Genomic DNA, 12,898 nt, shown 5'->3' with positions numbered 1-12,898 from the left:
CGACAAATATGTGGGGTGGGATTATTATTCCCAATTTAGTGAGGAGGAAACAACATTTCCAAGAATAAAATTTTCAAGGCATTACAGATACTGTGGAAATAGCAATATCTAACTAGAAAGTTCTTTCTCTTCCTGCTGTATCATCACAGGTAAGAGGTACATATCCCATTGCCCATGTTAGGCCAGGACGGCCCATCGTATTTCTCAAATAGGCACCTTCCTTTTGCTAAACTTGGATATAAAAATTGTTTGAGGTAATTTCTTCTTTTAACAATTTTTAACACAGCACAGAATTTTATTACTTGGTTGGATCTTAAAAGATATGTTTAAATTTTTTTTTCCAGACAATAGATTTTGAAGGTTTCAAACTTTTCATGAAGACATTCCTGGAAGCCGAGCCTCCCGATGATTTCACTGCACACCTTTTCATGTCATTTAGCAACAAGTTTCCTCATTCTAGTCCAATGGTAAAAAGTAAGCCTGCTCTTCTATCCGGCGGTAAGTATGCTTACTTTAAACATTTATATGTAGTAAAAATCTCAAAGGCTAAATAGGTTTCATAAAAGATAAATGATGATTTGCATAAAAATTGTTTTGTTGCAGGATTTAGACATTTATAATAAGATTGTGGAAATCATTAAAAATGTTTCCAGTATAATTATAGCTAATTAGAAAAAATATGTCTTTGTCACTTGCTTTAGATTTCTATGTTTAGGTAATAATTTGAAGAAATATTTTCATCAAATATAAAGACCTGCTCTTTTTAAATAACTAGGTAAGTATAGATTGCTGAGTATTTGAAAATGTGGTCACAAAGCAACTGTAAAAAACGTATAATATTTAATATGTATTGTACTAATTGCCAATATACTTTCACATGTTTAGATTTGTAAGCTGGGAAGAGAGATTTGGTTTTTTTAGATACCTTAAATTTGTGTCACCATAGAAATGGTGGTTCTCTCTTGATGGGTAGCTTTTTAGAGATACATAATTACATTAATACCTGTTGCATTAATCTCCCTCCAGTCAGGAAAACAGCAGTTTCACTATATTACCCTAAAGAATGTAAAACAGGAAATTGGTTAAACTGTTTTAGATGATTGAAAGGGCAAAAAGAGAACACAGGTGATGTAGATAGACCCCAGGAAACCTGCGCTGCCCCTAGATGGCAGTAATCAAAACCCAGAAGCCCTGAGGAAGGATTTCTTGAAGCCGGGGTGCAGTTCTGAGGTGAGGGGGTTGCCGGTGGACCTCGCCCTTGGCCTTCGGTGGAAATGATAGTTCCTGGCCGCCTTGGTAACTCAGGAATTCAAGAAGGGTCTGTAGCCCAGGAACTCAGACCTCTGAGGAGGGTGCATCACCATGGCCTGTCCCAAATTGCTTAGCGGAGGGCTCATTGTGCCTTTGTCGGCGGGCAGACTAGATCCTGCACTAGACAGCATGCTACCTGCCTGAAACGCTGCAGAGATTCAACAGGAGGAACAGGTTCTTTGGTGGAACCAGACCCTTCCTCCCGCCCCTGCTCCCCTGCGCACCAGGCCACTGCCCCAACCCCCTTGTCTTCTTGTCTCTCTCTAGTGCCCTCTATGAATGGATCAGGAATCCTCTGGCAATGAAGAAATGCCTACAGCAGTGTTTCTCACTAGCTGATCACAGGACACTTTGAACTCTTAATAAAAATTGAAGACCTGAAGAAACTTATTTTTATGTGGATAATATCTATTGATTACCCAATAGATATCACCATATTGATATAGATATCACCATATTTAATTTTTATTTATATTTCACATTTCATATGGTGATATCTCTTGATTACCCAGTAGATATCACCGTATTAAAGGTGAAACATTCCAAAAATAATCAACCCACTACCTGTTAACAAAAGATAACTAATTCTTATGAAAAGTAACTATTTTCAAAAATGAAAAAAAAATTGAAGGGTAGCAATGTTTTGCATCATTGCAAATCTCTTTAGTGCCTGACTTCATGGAAGACAGCTAGGTAATTATGTCCGCTGCTGTTTCTTTTGCTGTATCGTATGTCATATAGCCTCTTGAAAACGTCACTGTACACTCTAAAGAGAATGAGAGTAAGAAAAGCAACTGATAATATGACTATGGAAATTATTTTGACCTTAAAAATCTCCTGCAAGGGGTTCAGGGATCCCAGGAAAGCCATAGGTCTAGAGAGACCCAGCTGTAGCATCACAAGTAGAATATAGAAGTGTTGGTTAATATGTCCGGAGCGGTGGCTCACATCTGTAATCCCAGCACTTCAGGAGGCCACGGTGGGCAAATCACGAGGTCACGAGGTCAGGAGTCTGAGAGTAGCCTGGCCAACATGGTGAAACCCGGTCTCTTCTAAAAATACCAAAAAAAGTTAGCTGGGCATGGTGGCAGGTGCCTGTAGTCCTAGCTACTCGGGAGGCTGAGACAGGAGAATCACTTGAACCCAGGAGACAGAGGTTGCAGTGAGCCATGATCACGCCACTGCACTCTAGCCTGGGCAGCAGAGTAAACTCCATAAACTCCATCACACACACACACACACACACACACACACACACACGAAGTATTGCTAAAGAGAGAAATTCAATAGCAGACATTCTGATAAATAAAAATGCAAGAACAGGTAATTAAGAAATAGGTGGTTAAGCCATAAATAAAACTTAGACAATATGAAGAAGAATTAAAAGTATTTAGCCTTCCCCGCTTCCTTTTTTTTTTTTTTTTTTTTTTTTGAGACAGAGTCTCAATCTATTGCCCAGGCTGGAGTGCAGTGGCTTAATCTTGGCTCACTGCAACCTCCACCTACTGGGTTGAAGGGATCCTCCTGCCCCAGCCTCCCGAGTAGTTAGAACTACAGGTGCGTGCCAACATGCCTGGCCAATTTTTGTATTATTAGTAGAGACAGGGTTTTGCAATGTCAACCAGGCTGGTCTCAAACTCTTGGCCTTAAGTGATCTACCTGCTTTGGCCTCCCAAAGTGCTGAGATTACAGGCATGAGCCATGGTGCCTGGCCTTCCCTTCTATTAATAATATAACATATCTTTTCTAATGTAATCACGTGTTGGTAGAAGCTTTTTTAAAACAAGTGTACATATTTCACAAGTTCACGTATTCCACACATTCCTTCAAGGTGTGTGATGACTAATATGTTTGTCATCGTTTTTCTCGTCTTATAAAATATTTTTAGTTTTTGAAATAATTATCTTTCAATCATGAGTTGAGAGGCCTCACCACACTTGCTGTTTTTCTCAGGATGAGTTTCAGTGGATTTGTTCTTAATGAGTAGTATTCCAGTTTAACAGTGTTTTGAGCTGAACATTTAAAAATTACTCAATTCCTTACTTTAATCTAGAAATTAAAACTTTCCTGTTGTCTGCTGCATGCTATAAATTTATCACACATACCTTAAATTGAATTAAATAAGAAAGATGTCCTGTATTTAATTCTACATCATGCGATACTGTTCTTGAATTTTGAAAAAGAAGAGAAAATATTTCTGGATGATATTGTCTGTAAATAACTGTATCACACACAGAAGAAAGAGAACAATTCTGATAATTAAGGTGGTTTTGTAGGAAATTCAAACCCAAAACTTCCATTTCTTCTAATAGCATATATTAAGTACTGAATATAAGATGCCAGACTTGCTAGGGGTAAAAATCAAATCATGTTTCAAAATGTAAAAAATAAAATAAGGAAAAACAGATTGTACTTGATTTGGGACAATTATACATTCTACACAGACATAAAAGGATTATGGGCTGTGTAACTCTCATGCAGCAATGATAAATTAAACTCTGATTCATTTTCAAAGCTTGGCCTCCACTTCTTAAAACTAAGGACATTATAGCCCGGGCACGGTGGCTCAAGCCTGTAATCCCAGCACTTTGGGAGGCCGAGGCGGGTGGATCACGAGGTTGAGAGATCGAGACCATCCCGGTCAACATGGTGAAACCCCTTCTCTACTAAAAATACAAAAAATTAGCTGGGCATGGTGGCTCGTGCCTGTAATCCCAGCTACTCAGGAGGCTGAGGCAGGAGAATTGCCTGAACCCAGGAGGTGGAGGTTGCGGTGAGCCGAGATCGCGCCAATGCACTCCAGCCTGGGTAACAAGAGCGAAACTCCGTCTCAAAAAAAAAAAAAAAAAACTAAGGACATTTTGTCTTCTCCAGGACTATTTCTAACCCTGTACTTCTTTCAGACCCACCTTTGATAGTTTTTTTTTTTTCCCCTGAGAAATAAGAAACAATAGAAAACAATAAAATTTTCAAGACTGAGGTAGGTTTGACTCAGAAGCTGACAAAAGAAATGTCTTTCAATTCATAGAATCTTGCCTTGCAGTAATCTGTTATTTAATGTATAACAACGTATTTTTGTAGCTGAAAAGTCACAGCCTTTTGCCGGGCACAGTGGCTCATGCCTGTAATCCCGGCACTCTGGGAGGCCTAGGTGGGTGGACCACCTGAGGTCAGGAGTTCAAGACCAGTCTGGCCAACATGGTGAAACCTGTCTCTATGAAAAATGCAAAAATTAGCTGGGTGTGGTGGTGCACACCTGTAATCCCAGCTGCTTGGGAGGCTGAGGTAGGAGAATTGCTCTACCCTGGGAGGCAGAGGTTGCAGTGAGCCAAGATCATGCCACTGCACTCCAGCCTTGGACAGAGTGAGACTCTGTCTCAAAAATAATAAATAAATAAATAAAAATAAAATAAAATAAAAAAAATCCCAGACTTTTGAACAGATAGGGGCTATACTCTGCTTTATTTATCCTGTTAGAGTTCACCCTATTTCATTACCACAATACCAGCAGGAATAGAGTAGCTATTCTTTTACTCTAGATAGCAATGAAAAAATAAGGGCTTTTCAATTAAAAAAAAAAAAACTGAAAAGGAAAAAAAAATGTTATGCTCACTAATGAATGATAATTATAGGATATATGGTCAAAGTAAAACTTTAAGTTTTATAGAATACAAAGTTAAAAATAATTATAAACAGGTATAAAGGTTGTATGTGTGTATACATGTGCATATGTATACCTGGGTTTTGTTGATTATAATGTGTAATGATCTATTTGGCATTTCACAAAGTGGATGATTAATTTTTATAAAATAATTTGTTGTAATATAATTGCTTCTTATCACCTATTTTAAAATAAGATCACTTCTTCTACTGTTGCCACATTTGACTTTTTATTTTTGAAGATATCCCTAATGTATTATCTCTTCAGCTTTTTCATAACACTTTTGCGTCATTGTAAATGTCAGGTCTCTAATCTCTCATCTCTGCCTGTTCAATGACCAATTTCTGATCTTGCTTTCATCCTTAGTGTCTGCCACTTGAATTACCTTCTTTATACACTTTGTAAATCAGTTGGAATCTTTCTTCTGCTGCAACATGATTGCAGAAAGATGGCTGAGGCTCACAGCCTCAACCATGAATCAAAATTGTGATCTCCTATGTCAGTCCCTACAACTTGAACACTCAACATAACCTGAGTGAAATTTCATAAATATCCAGATTTCTGCCACTATAAATTCCTACTACCCAATGTTTATATGACCTTAAGACCTCTTCAGTTTAAAAAAAAAAGTGTAAAAATTATTTATTATTGGCACTGTATCCTAGATCAATTATGTTAACTTTTTAAACTTTCTTAAGTTCATTTAAATACATCACCTCATTTCAACACATGAATTTTTTTTGCATCACGTAAAAAATTGACACTGTGAGAAATAATGTACCTTAATAACTGTCCACACAGCCCACACAGCTCACAAATAATATTTATTTACTGTATTTAAGATGGAAATCTTCGGATGTCCAAATCTTTCAAACAGTTAGATACCAAACTAACTGTGTTTGAAAGTTCATTCATTAGATTCTACCCAAATCTGCTACTATTCCTACCTTCTATTTTGGTGACTGGCAACCAAGAATCTGTCCGTTTCCCAGTCCTAAAATACTGAACTCTCCTACCCTACACTATGTCACTTTCCATATTTAGTTAATCACAAAATACTCTCTAATACTCGATTTAACTTCATCTTCTCAAACGTTCTGCCAATGTCATAGTTTAATTCGTCATTACATCATAAACTATCAATTAGCAGGCTCTCAGAGCAGGCCCTGACTTCCCCACTCCAAAATGTTCTTTCAAACGGAAGCCTGATTATATTACTCCTGGGTTTCTAAATTTCAGGCCTTCACTGTAAACTTTCATAGCATTTCTTAATTAAACTTGTTTTCCAAGCAAACTTAAATCCTCACTATGTAAAGCTAACTAAAGTAGAGTTGCTTTGGTGACGGGCCTGCGTGCGGGAGATGCATGAGTACATGGAGTCATAGTCACCCCCACCTTTTGAGACATTCATTCCCACCTGAAGTTACCTTAATGAGACTCAAGAATCCAGAGTCACGGTGATGAAAGTGATTAAATCTGAGTTCTGCAGCCATGAAGCACCATGCCACATAGGCTATAGCATCTGCCTATGGCCCTATTCTCTCCTTCTTCCTGCCCTAGGCACCCCATATCCAACTATTTGCCGTGACTTAAACCTGCTCTTCTCACTCAGGATTGAGTTTTCTTATACAATGTTTTCTTTGCCCTTATAGCCTAAAAAGCCACCTCTTCCTTAAAGCCTCAGCTAGAGTGTCACTCTAAATAGCACATAATGTGTTCCGTACTAGGAATTCCATGATCAGTAAGATGGCCCACCTGGAGTATGCAACAGGGAAGCAACCCTGGAACTCTTGTAAAGAACACAACACCATTTGTCCCTTGAAACGTCCCTGTCCCTTCTCCATTCCCACCCATGTCCACTCCAACCATTTAGTGTCCATTAACTGAATTAACGGCCTAAAGCAAAATGATATTTCTTTTCATATAGGATAGCAATTAGCAGCAGTTAATAGTAACTGTTCATGTCTTGAAGAATATAGTAATTTAAAAAGGATGTAATATAGTATATAAACTCATTTAAACACTCATACGGTGTATTTCTGTTGGACTCTAATGTCCAGTTGTTGCATCTGTAATAGAAAATGGCTGGTACGTGTTACAGGTCAGTGTAACACCTTTTGTTGTTGTTTCTTACAAATTGTTTTAAAAGAAAGATTTTCCTAGTATTCTGTAAATAATCATAGGCACTCAATTGATAGGTGTGCCATTTAGTAATTTATTTTATACCTTCATTAATTCATGCATCCCGTGATCCATTTATTTAAACTTATGATATGCTAGGAATTCCACAGAAAAGCTGAGGATCCTTTAAAGTCAAGCAGAAAGATGAACAATTATGTGATCTATTATTTTATAATAAAAGAAATACTGTCACCCACTTTTGAACTGACTATGTGGAGAGAACAGTGAGGAGCCCAAATAAAACTAGAGGAGAAGAGGAAGTAAATCATTGCAGGAGTCATCCAGGATAAATTGGAATTATCCAGGTAAAGTTGCAAGAGGGGAGGAGGTGTGAGTGGGAATGGATGAGAAAGGAGTTCCAAGAAGAGAAATCAACATACACATTTTTATACATTTCAGTATTTTTTAAATGTCTCATCACAGGGCAGCGTATGAACCGTAAGACATTCAGTATTCATTGATTCAAAATTCATCACTTACAATTTGGTATTTACTATTCAAGTTGTTAGGGATACATCAGAGAGCAAAATGGAACCCGTTTCCCATAGGCATTTGCATTCTAATGGGAAGAGTCAGACAAACAGAAAAGTGAATATGTGTACCGTATCAGATGGATGGTAACAAGTGCTGTTGACAGAATTGTATAAAAAAGAGGCTGGAAAGTGCAGTTTGAGGCTGAGGATGACTGGAAGTCTGGGCTTCTCAAGATTCACTTACACTTGGGTAAGAGTCCAAAAAGGTCATTTCTGTGGGTCCCAGAGTAGACGATGCTCATGTCCTTGTAAGTATGGGGCATGGCCTGGAGTGGGATGAAGGAAGAGGGCCTGGCAAAGTCAGAGCCCCGAGGACCTTAGGAGACAGGGGAAAGATAGACTTGTTAGCAGTATTGAGAGATCGGGGTCTGTGCCGGGACTCCAGTTGTGCTGCTGCAGAAGAGGCGAGAGAGGTGGCCAAGGCCACGTGAGGAAGAGTTTTGCCTGTCGTACTAAGTTATGAATTTTATTCAGAAGAAGTTGAAAAGCCATTATGAGATTTTAAGCCAGAAAATAATCACACTGCCAGTGATGTGGAAACTATCATGAGGGAGAATGAGACTGAAGGTACAAAAGGGTCCAGAAGATATTTCAGATTGAGAGTAGTAACAGCTATCTCTGAAAAAAAAAATTAGGTGGCTTATTAGTCCCCAACTCTCTCATTGCTTGTTTGATGAGGCAGTGGTTAATTTGCACTGTTAAGCTACACATAGCAATAAGTTATAAAATCAATAGGCGGATTATGTCATTTTATGTTTTCTGTGCATTTGAGTCACACCCCAAGTACTTACTGTAGGTAGAAAAGGAAAAGGAATTCTTTTATGTCTATAAGGAAGTTAATTAAGAACAGAAAATTGTACAATAAAAATGAGATACTTGGTCCTTGGGAGAAATGTTCTTTTGCCAAATGGCCATACTGAATGTTCTTGCCGAAAGGTATACTTTATTAATTGTGCTGAGAATAAGATATTTCTCTTATTAGGACTGTCTTAAGGATATGAAATACGTATGTGTGTATGTGTATTTTTTATTACTGTCCATTACCTCAACAGGCCTTTTGTAACTAGTAAGTTATTTCAGTTTCCACAATGCAAACAAGGACAGACAGGATCCCCAAAACAAAAACTGAACAGACTTCATAACTTGTGTGACTTTGAGATAGGGAAATTCCTGACACATAGTATTTAAAATATATTGGTATATTTATTAATGTTGATATACTTATTACTGTTGAGGTAATAAACTTACTGACATAGAAATGCTCCAAAAATGCAGATGAAATCAATTCTGTCTACTGACAAATTCACATTTATTTATATCAACCTTTACATTTCATATACCTCTGTAGTATCAAATTCATACGTCTAATTGTTATCATTAGAAGTAATGGTCCACAAATTATTTTACTTCAAAAATATTTTATCCAACCAACTCTTCCTGGCGATAATTCTGTGTTCCTGTTTATAATACAATTACTTCCAGTAAGGGAAGATTTCCCTTCAAGTTTCTCCTTTAATCATTAAATGGTTTTAAATATATTAGACTTGATTAATCAGGTTTCTTTTTCTTCCATCTGAATATTCCAAGCAAAATTTGGTCCTCAAGTTTTCCACCTTTACTTTATTATTAGATGTATTCACCCAACATACAGGAATTTTTGTATTTTCAGTTTCATCTTAATGATTGTATACTAAGTGATAATGTGGTCTTAAGATTTTTGTACTTTCATGTTGAAAAGTATAGTTTGTGATATTCTAGTAAAAGGAAATAGAGATTTAATACTCTGCAGAGAACCAAATCAATCCTAACATTATTTCACTCATAAAAACACCTCGTCATAGCTAGAAAATATGCAATGGTGTTGGACACTTGCTTTGATCCTCTGGAATGCAAGCTCTGTGGAAATGGGATTTTCCTGCCTTGGTCGATGCTTTGTCCTCAGTACCTGGAATCTGATTTTACATGACTAATCTTAAGGTTCCTGAATATTTATTGTGTTTATGATAATAAAAGGCATGCTAGTTGTATATATATCAGAAACACAGATAAGCAATAACAGAAATCATACATAAAGATTTGGCAAATAGACGTGCATGTTTACACATGCAAAGACACATGTAAATACATGTTCACAAATGCATTATGATGGATAACCCAAGACATGGGCCAAGTAAAAAATGAAAATTTGGAGTTCTCAGTTGTGGCTGTGATTTCTAATTTCTTTTCAAATGTTTATGGCTTAATGTATCCACTCTTAAGAGTCTTGAAAACTAGACTCCTAAAACGAAGGTCTTTTATTGAGAGTCAGGAGACTGTTTCCTTTGATTTATTTTTCTCTGTCCAGACTCAGAATCGTGCTCAGAGTATAAAACTCCAATTCAGGCCAGGCACGGTGGCTCATGCCTGTAATCCCAGCACTTGGGGAGGCCAAGGTATGCAGATCACTTGCAGTTAGGAGTTTGAGACCAGCCTGGACAACATGGTGAACCTCCATCTCTACCAAAAAATACAAAATTAGCTGGGTGTAGTGGCACACACCTGTAATCCCAGCTTCTTGGAGGCTGAGGTGGGAGAATCTCTTGAACCCCAGAGGTAGAGGTTGTAGAGATCGTGCCACTGCACTCCAGCCTGGACGTCACAGAGTAAGAACCTGCCTCAAAAAAAAAAAAAAATCAACATATTCTTATTTTTGAAGATATTATACATTCTAAACAATATCTGTACCGTGAAATTTAAGGAGATTATTGGAATTTCTTTTCAATGGAGTAAATATGGACAATTTGGCATCATGTGTTCTTTTGGTATGTGGTGGTTTAATTCTTTTTGTCCCCTGTTTAGATATATTCAAGTTACTGAGAGTAATTTAAATAACTTTCAACGATCCACCTGCATGTAGTATATAGCCTATGCAACCTGATATGCTAGCCACTCGTTATCCATTGCTATTTAAATTTAAATTACTTAATAATTGTGGTCAATAGCCATATATAGTTAATTTTACTATATTGAACAGTGCGGAAACTTGTGTTTTTTTTTTGTTTGTTTGTTTCAAGAGACAGAATCTTGCTCTGTTGCCCAGGCTGCAGTGGTGTGATCATAGCTTACTGTAACTTTGAATTCCTGGGTTAAAATGACACTCTTGCCCAGCCCCCCAAGTAGCTGGGACTACAAGTGCATGCCACCACACCTGGCTAATTTTTAAATTTTTATAGAGATGAAGTTTTCCTATTTTGCCTAAGTTGGGCTTGAACTCCTGGCCTCAAATTATCCTTTTGTGTCGGCCTCCCAAAACACTAGGATTACAGGTGTGAGCCACTGCATTCAGCCTTCAGAAAATTTTATTGGACAGTACTGGTGTAGAGAGATCTCTATATGACTGCTATATGACCACGAGCCTTTTACTTACTGACTTTCCACCTTCTCGTTTTTAAAATGGAATTGTACGGTCAAATAAGACCACTATACAAAATGTTGTTTTGCACACAGTCAGAGATGTCATTAATATTGTTCCTTCACAGAGGTTACTCTGCTCTTAAAGCATTACTCCCAAAGACCTACACTTTAACTCCTTCTCCCTCTAATTGCTTGTTTGGGGTTTTTGCCAAACAGATGAAAACCAGAGTATGTTCTTAGACAGGTTTGTCTGATCCGAGCTTCATATCAGGGACTGTATCTCACAATCTGTCTTCTCTTTATAAGGAATCACTGTCTTTATTACATTTCTCATTCACTGAAAATGCCATCTACCTCATTTTGCTGCCGGTTTGGATAAGCATAAAGAATAAAAGATAATTATTATATAAGTAAACTACAACAAGCATAGTTGAAAGATTAAGTGTAAAAATCATGAAGTGTATGATACTAATATCAACTCATCTTGATTATGCTATCATTATGCTCAATAATATGGATGCTGGAAATATAATCGCACTATGTGATAAATCTGATATATTTCTGTAAAATGAACTAATATTTTAAAAGAAAAGGTGAAACTGCTAGAGCGTTTTACTGCCTTATACATTAAGAAATGTAATTCATGTTATTGCTTTTGACTATTTCATTAAAAAATAGAGATAATGTCACTGTTTTCATTATCTGAAATGCAAGTGTTTGAAAATAAAACAAACTGGAGCAGAGGCACTAATTTAACAGGTACCCAAAGCTTATTTCAATTGTCTACTAATAATTGAACCCAAGGTTGGACTTAAAATTATCTATTAAACACACCTTTTGAGGTTATTGTTTCAAGAAGTGAGCTGTCTAGATTGGACTATAATGAAAACCATGTGCTTAGAAACACGATAATAGTAGGCAACGTTCCATTTGACTAATGCTAACTACTTTTTGTAACTAAAGCTTTGAAGAAAAGAATATGTTTATATATATGTATGTGTACATATAATGAAATTATTTTAATAGGGAAAAAATGCTAAGTGCAAGATAATTATTCCTAGTAAGACTAATGCACTCTAATTACAATGCTTAGTTTTCACTTTATTTTGTACTTTGTTATATATGGTAATCTATACATACATATATAGATGTGTATATATAGATTTTATACACACACATTTGCTTCACTTCTGTGATGAAATATTTAACATAGTATAACCTTGGGCAAGTAGAAGAATCTGCAGGTTATGCTACTTTAAGTGTCAATTGCAATATTTAGCCCTGAAGCTTTGAAGCAATATTTAGTTCTGACCGCTTGCAACCAAAACCAAACAAACCAACCCTTTTATTTTGTCCAGCTTTGTGTTTCATTTCAGTAATAAAGAGAGAATTTCACTGATGACTGGGTGGGTAACATTGGCCTTTGTTAATGAAAAATAGACTTTTGAGCTTCCTCACCAGAGGCCATTGCTGCTGGAGAGGATCCCAGTTACTATCTGATGTTATCATTTTACCATCTCAGCTGTAGTCAAGAAGCCAGGATTGCAACTTCTTGGTGGCCTTACATGTCTCCTGAGCTTCTGAATAACCATGAGATTGGCGCAAACTGCTGAAAAGGATAAAGGACTCTTCTTCAGGGTAGTGAACTGCAGTGGAGGAGGATAAGTAGTGAACTCCAGCCAGATTTAGGGAAAGGGCAAAAAAGAAAATTTAAAGGGTACAGTAGGTATAAAAATAACCCCTGTGGAGTTAGACTGAGGACTAGGGGCTGCTTTCAGAAAAGTAAATGAAAACATAAAGAAACATGAGAGAAAGTGGG

General features: G+C 37.1%; 1 protein-coding gene across 14 annotated transcripts in view; it reads left to right on the top strand.

The window, feature by feature from the left end:
- Positions 1 to 12,898, top strand: part of DGKB (diacylglycerol kinase beta) — an 814,277-nt gene that overhangs the window by 250,814 nt on the left and 550,565 nt on the right. For 13 of the 14 annotated variants that reach the window (XM_074379543.1, XM_074379541.1, XM_074379540.1 and 10 more), the window contains one exon: positions 345 to 498. In XM_074379543.1, the coding sequence (XP_074235644.1) occupies positions 345 to 498 (154 nt within the window). Of the gene's footprint in view, positions 1 to 344; positions 499 to 12,898 lie in introns of those variants that run through there. The other variant, XM_074379551.1, reaches the window with a different exon arrangement.

This window comes from Saimiri boliviensis, chromosome 10 (genome assembly GCF_048565385.1).
Source record: "Saimiri boliviensis isolate mSaiBol1 chromosome 10, mSaiBol1.pri, whole genome shotgun sequence".
Taxonomy (NCBI): Eukaryota; Metazoa; Chordata; class Mammalia; order Primates; family Cebidae; genus Saimiri; species Saimiri boliviensis.
The sequence above is the reverse complement of the archived record's forward strand: the minus strand, read 5'-3'. Positions and strand labels throughout refer to the sequence as shown.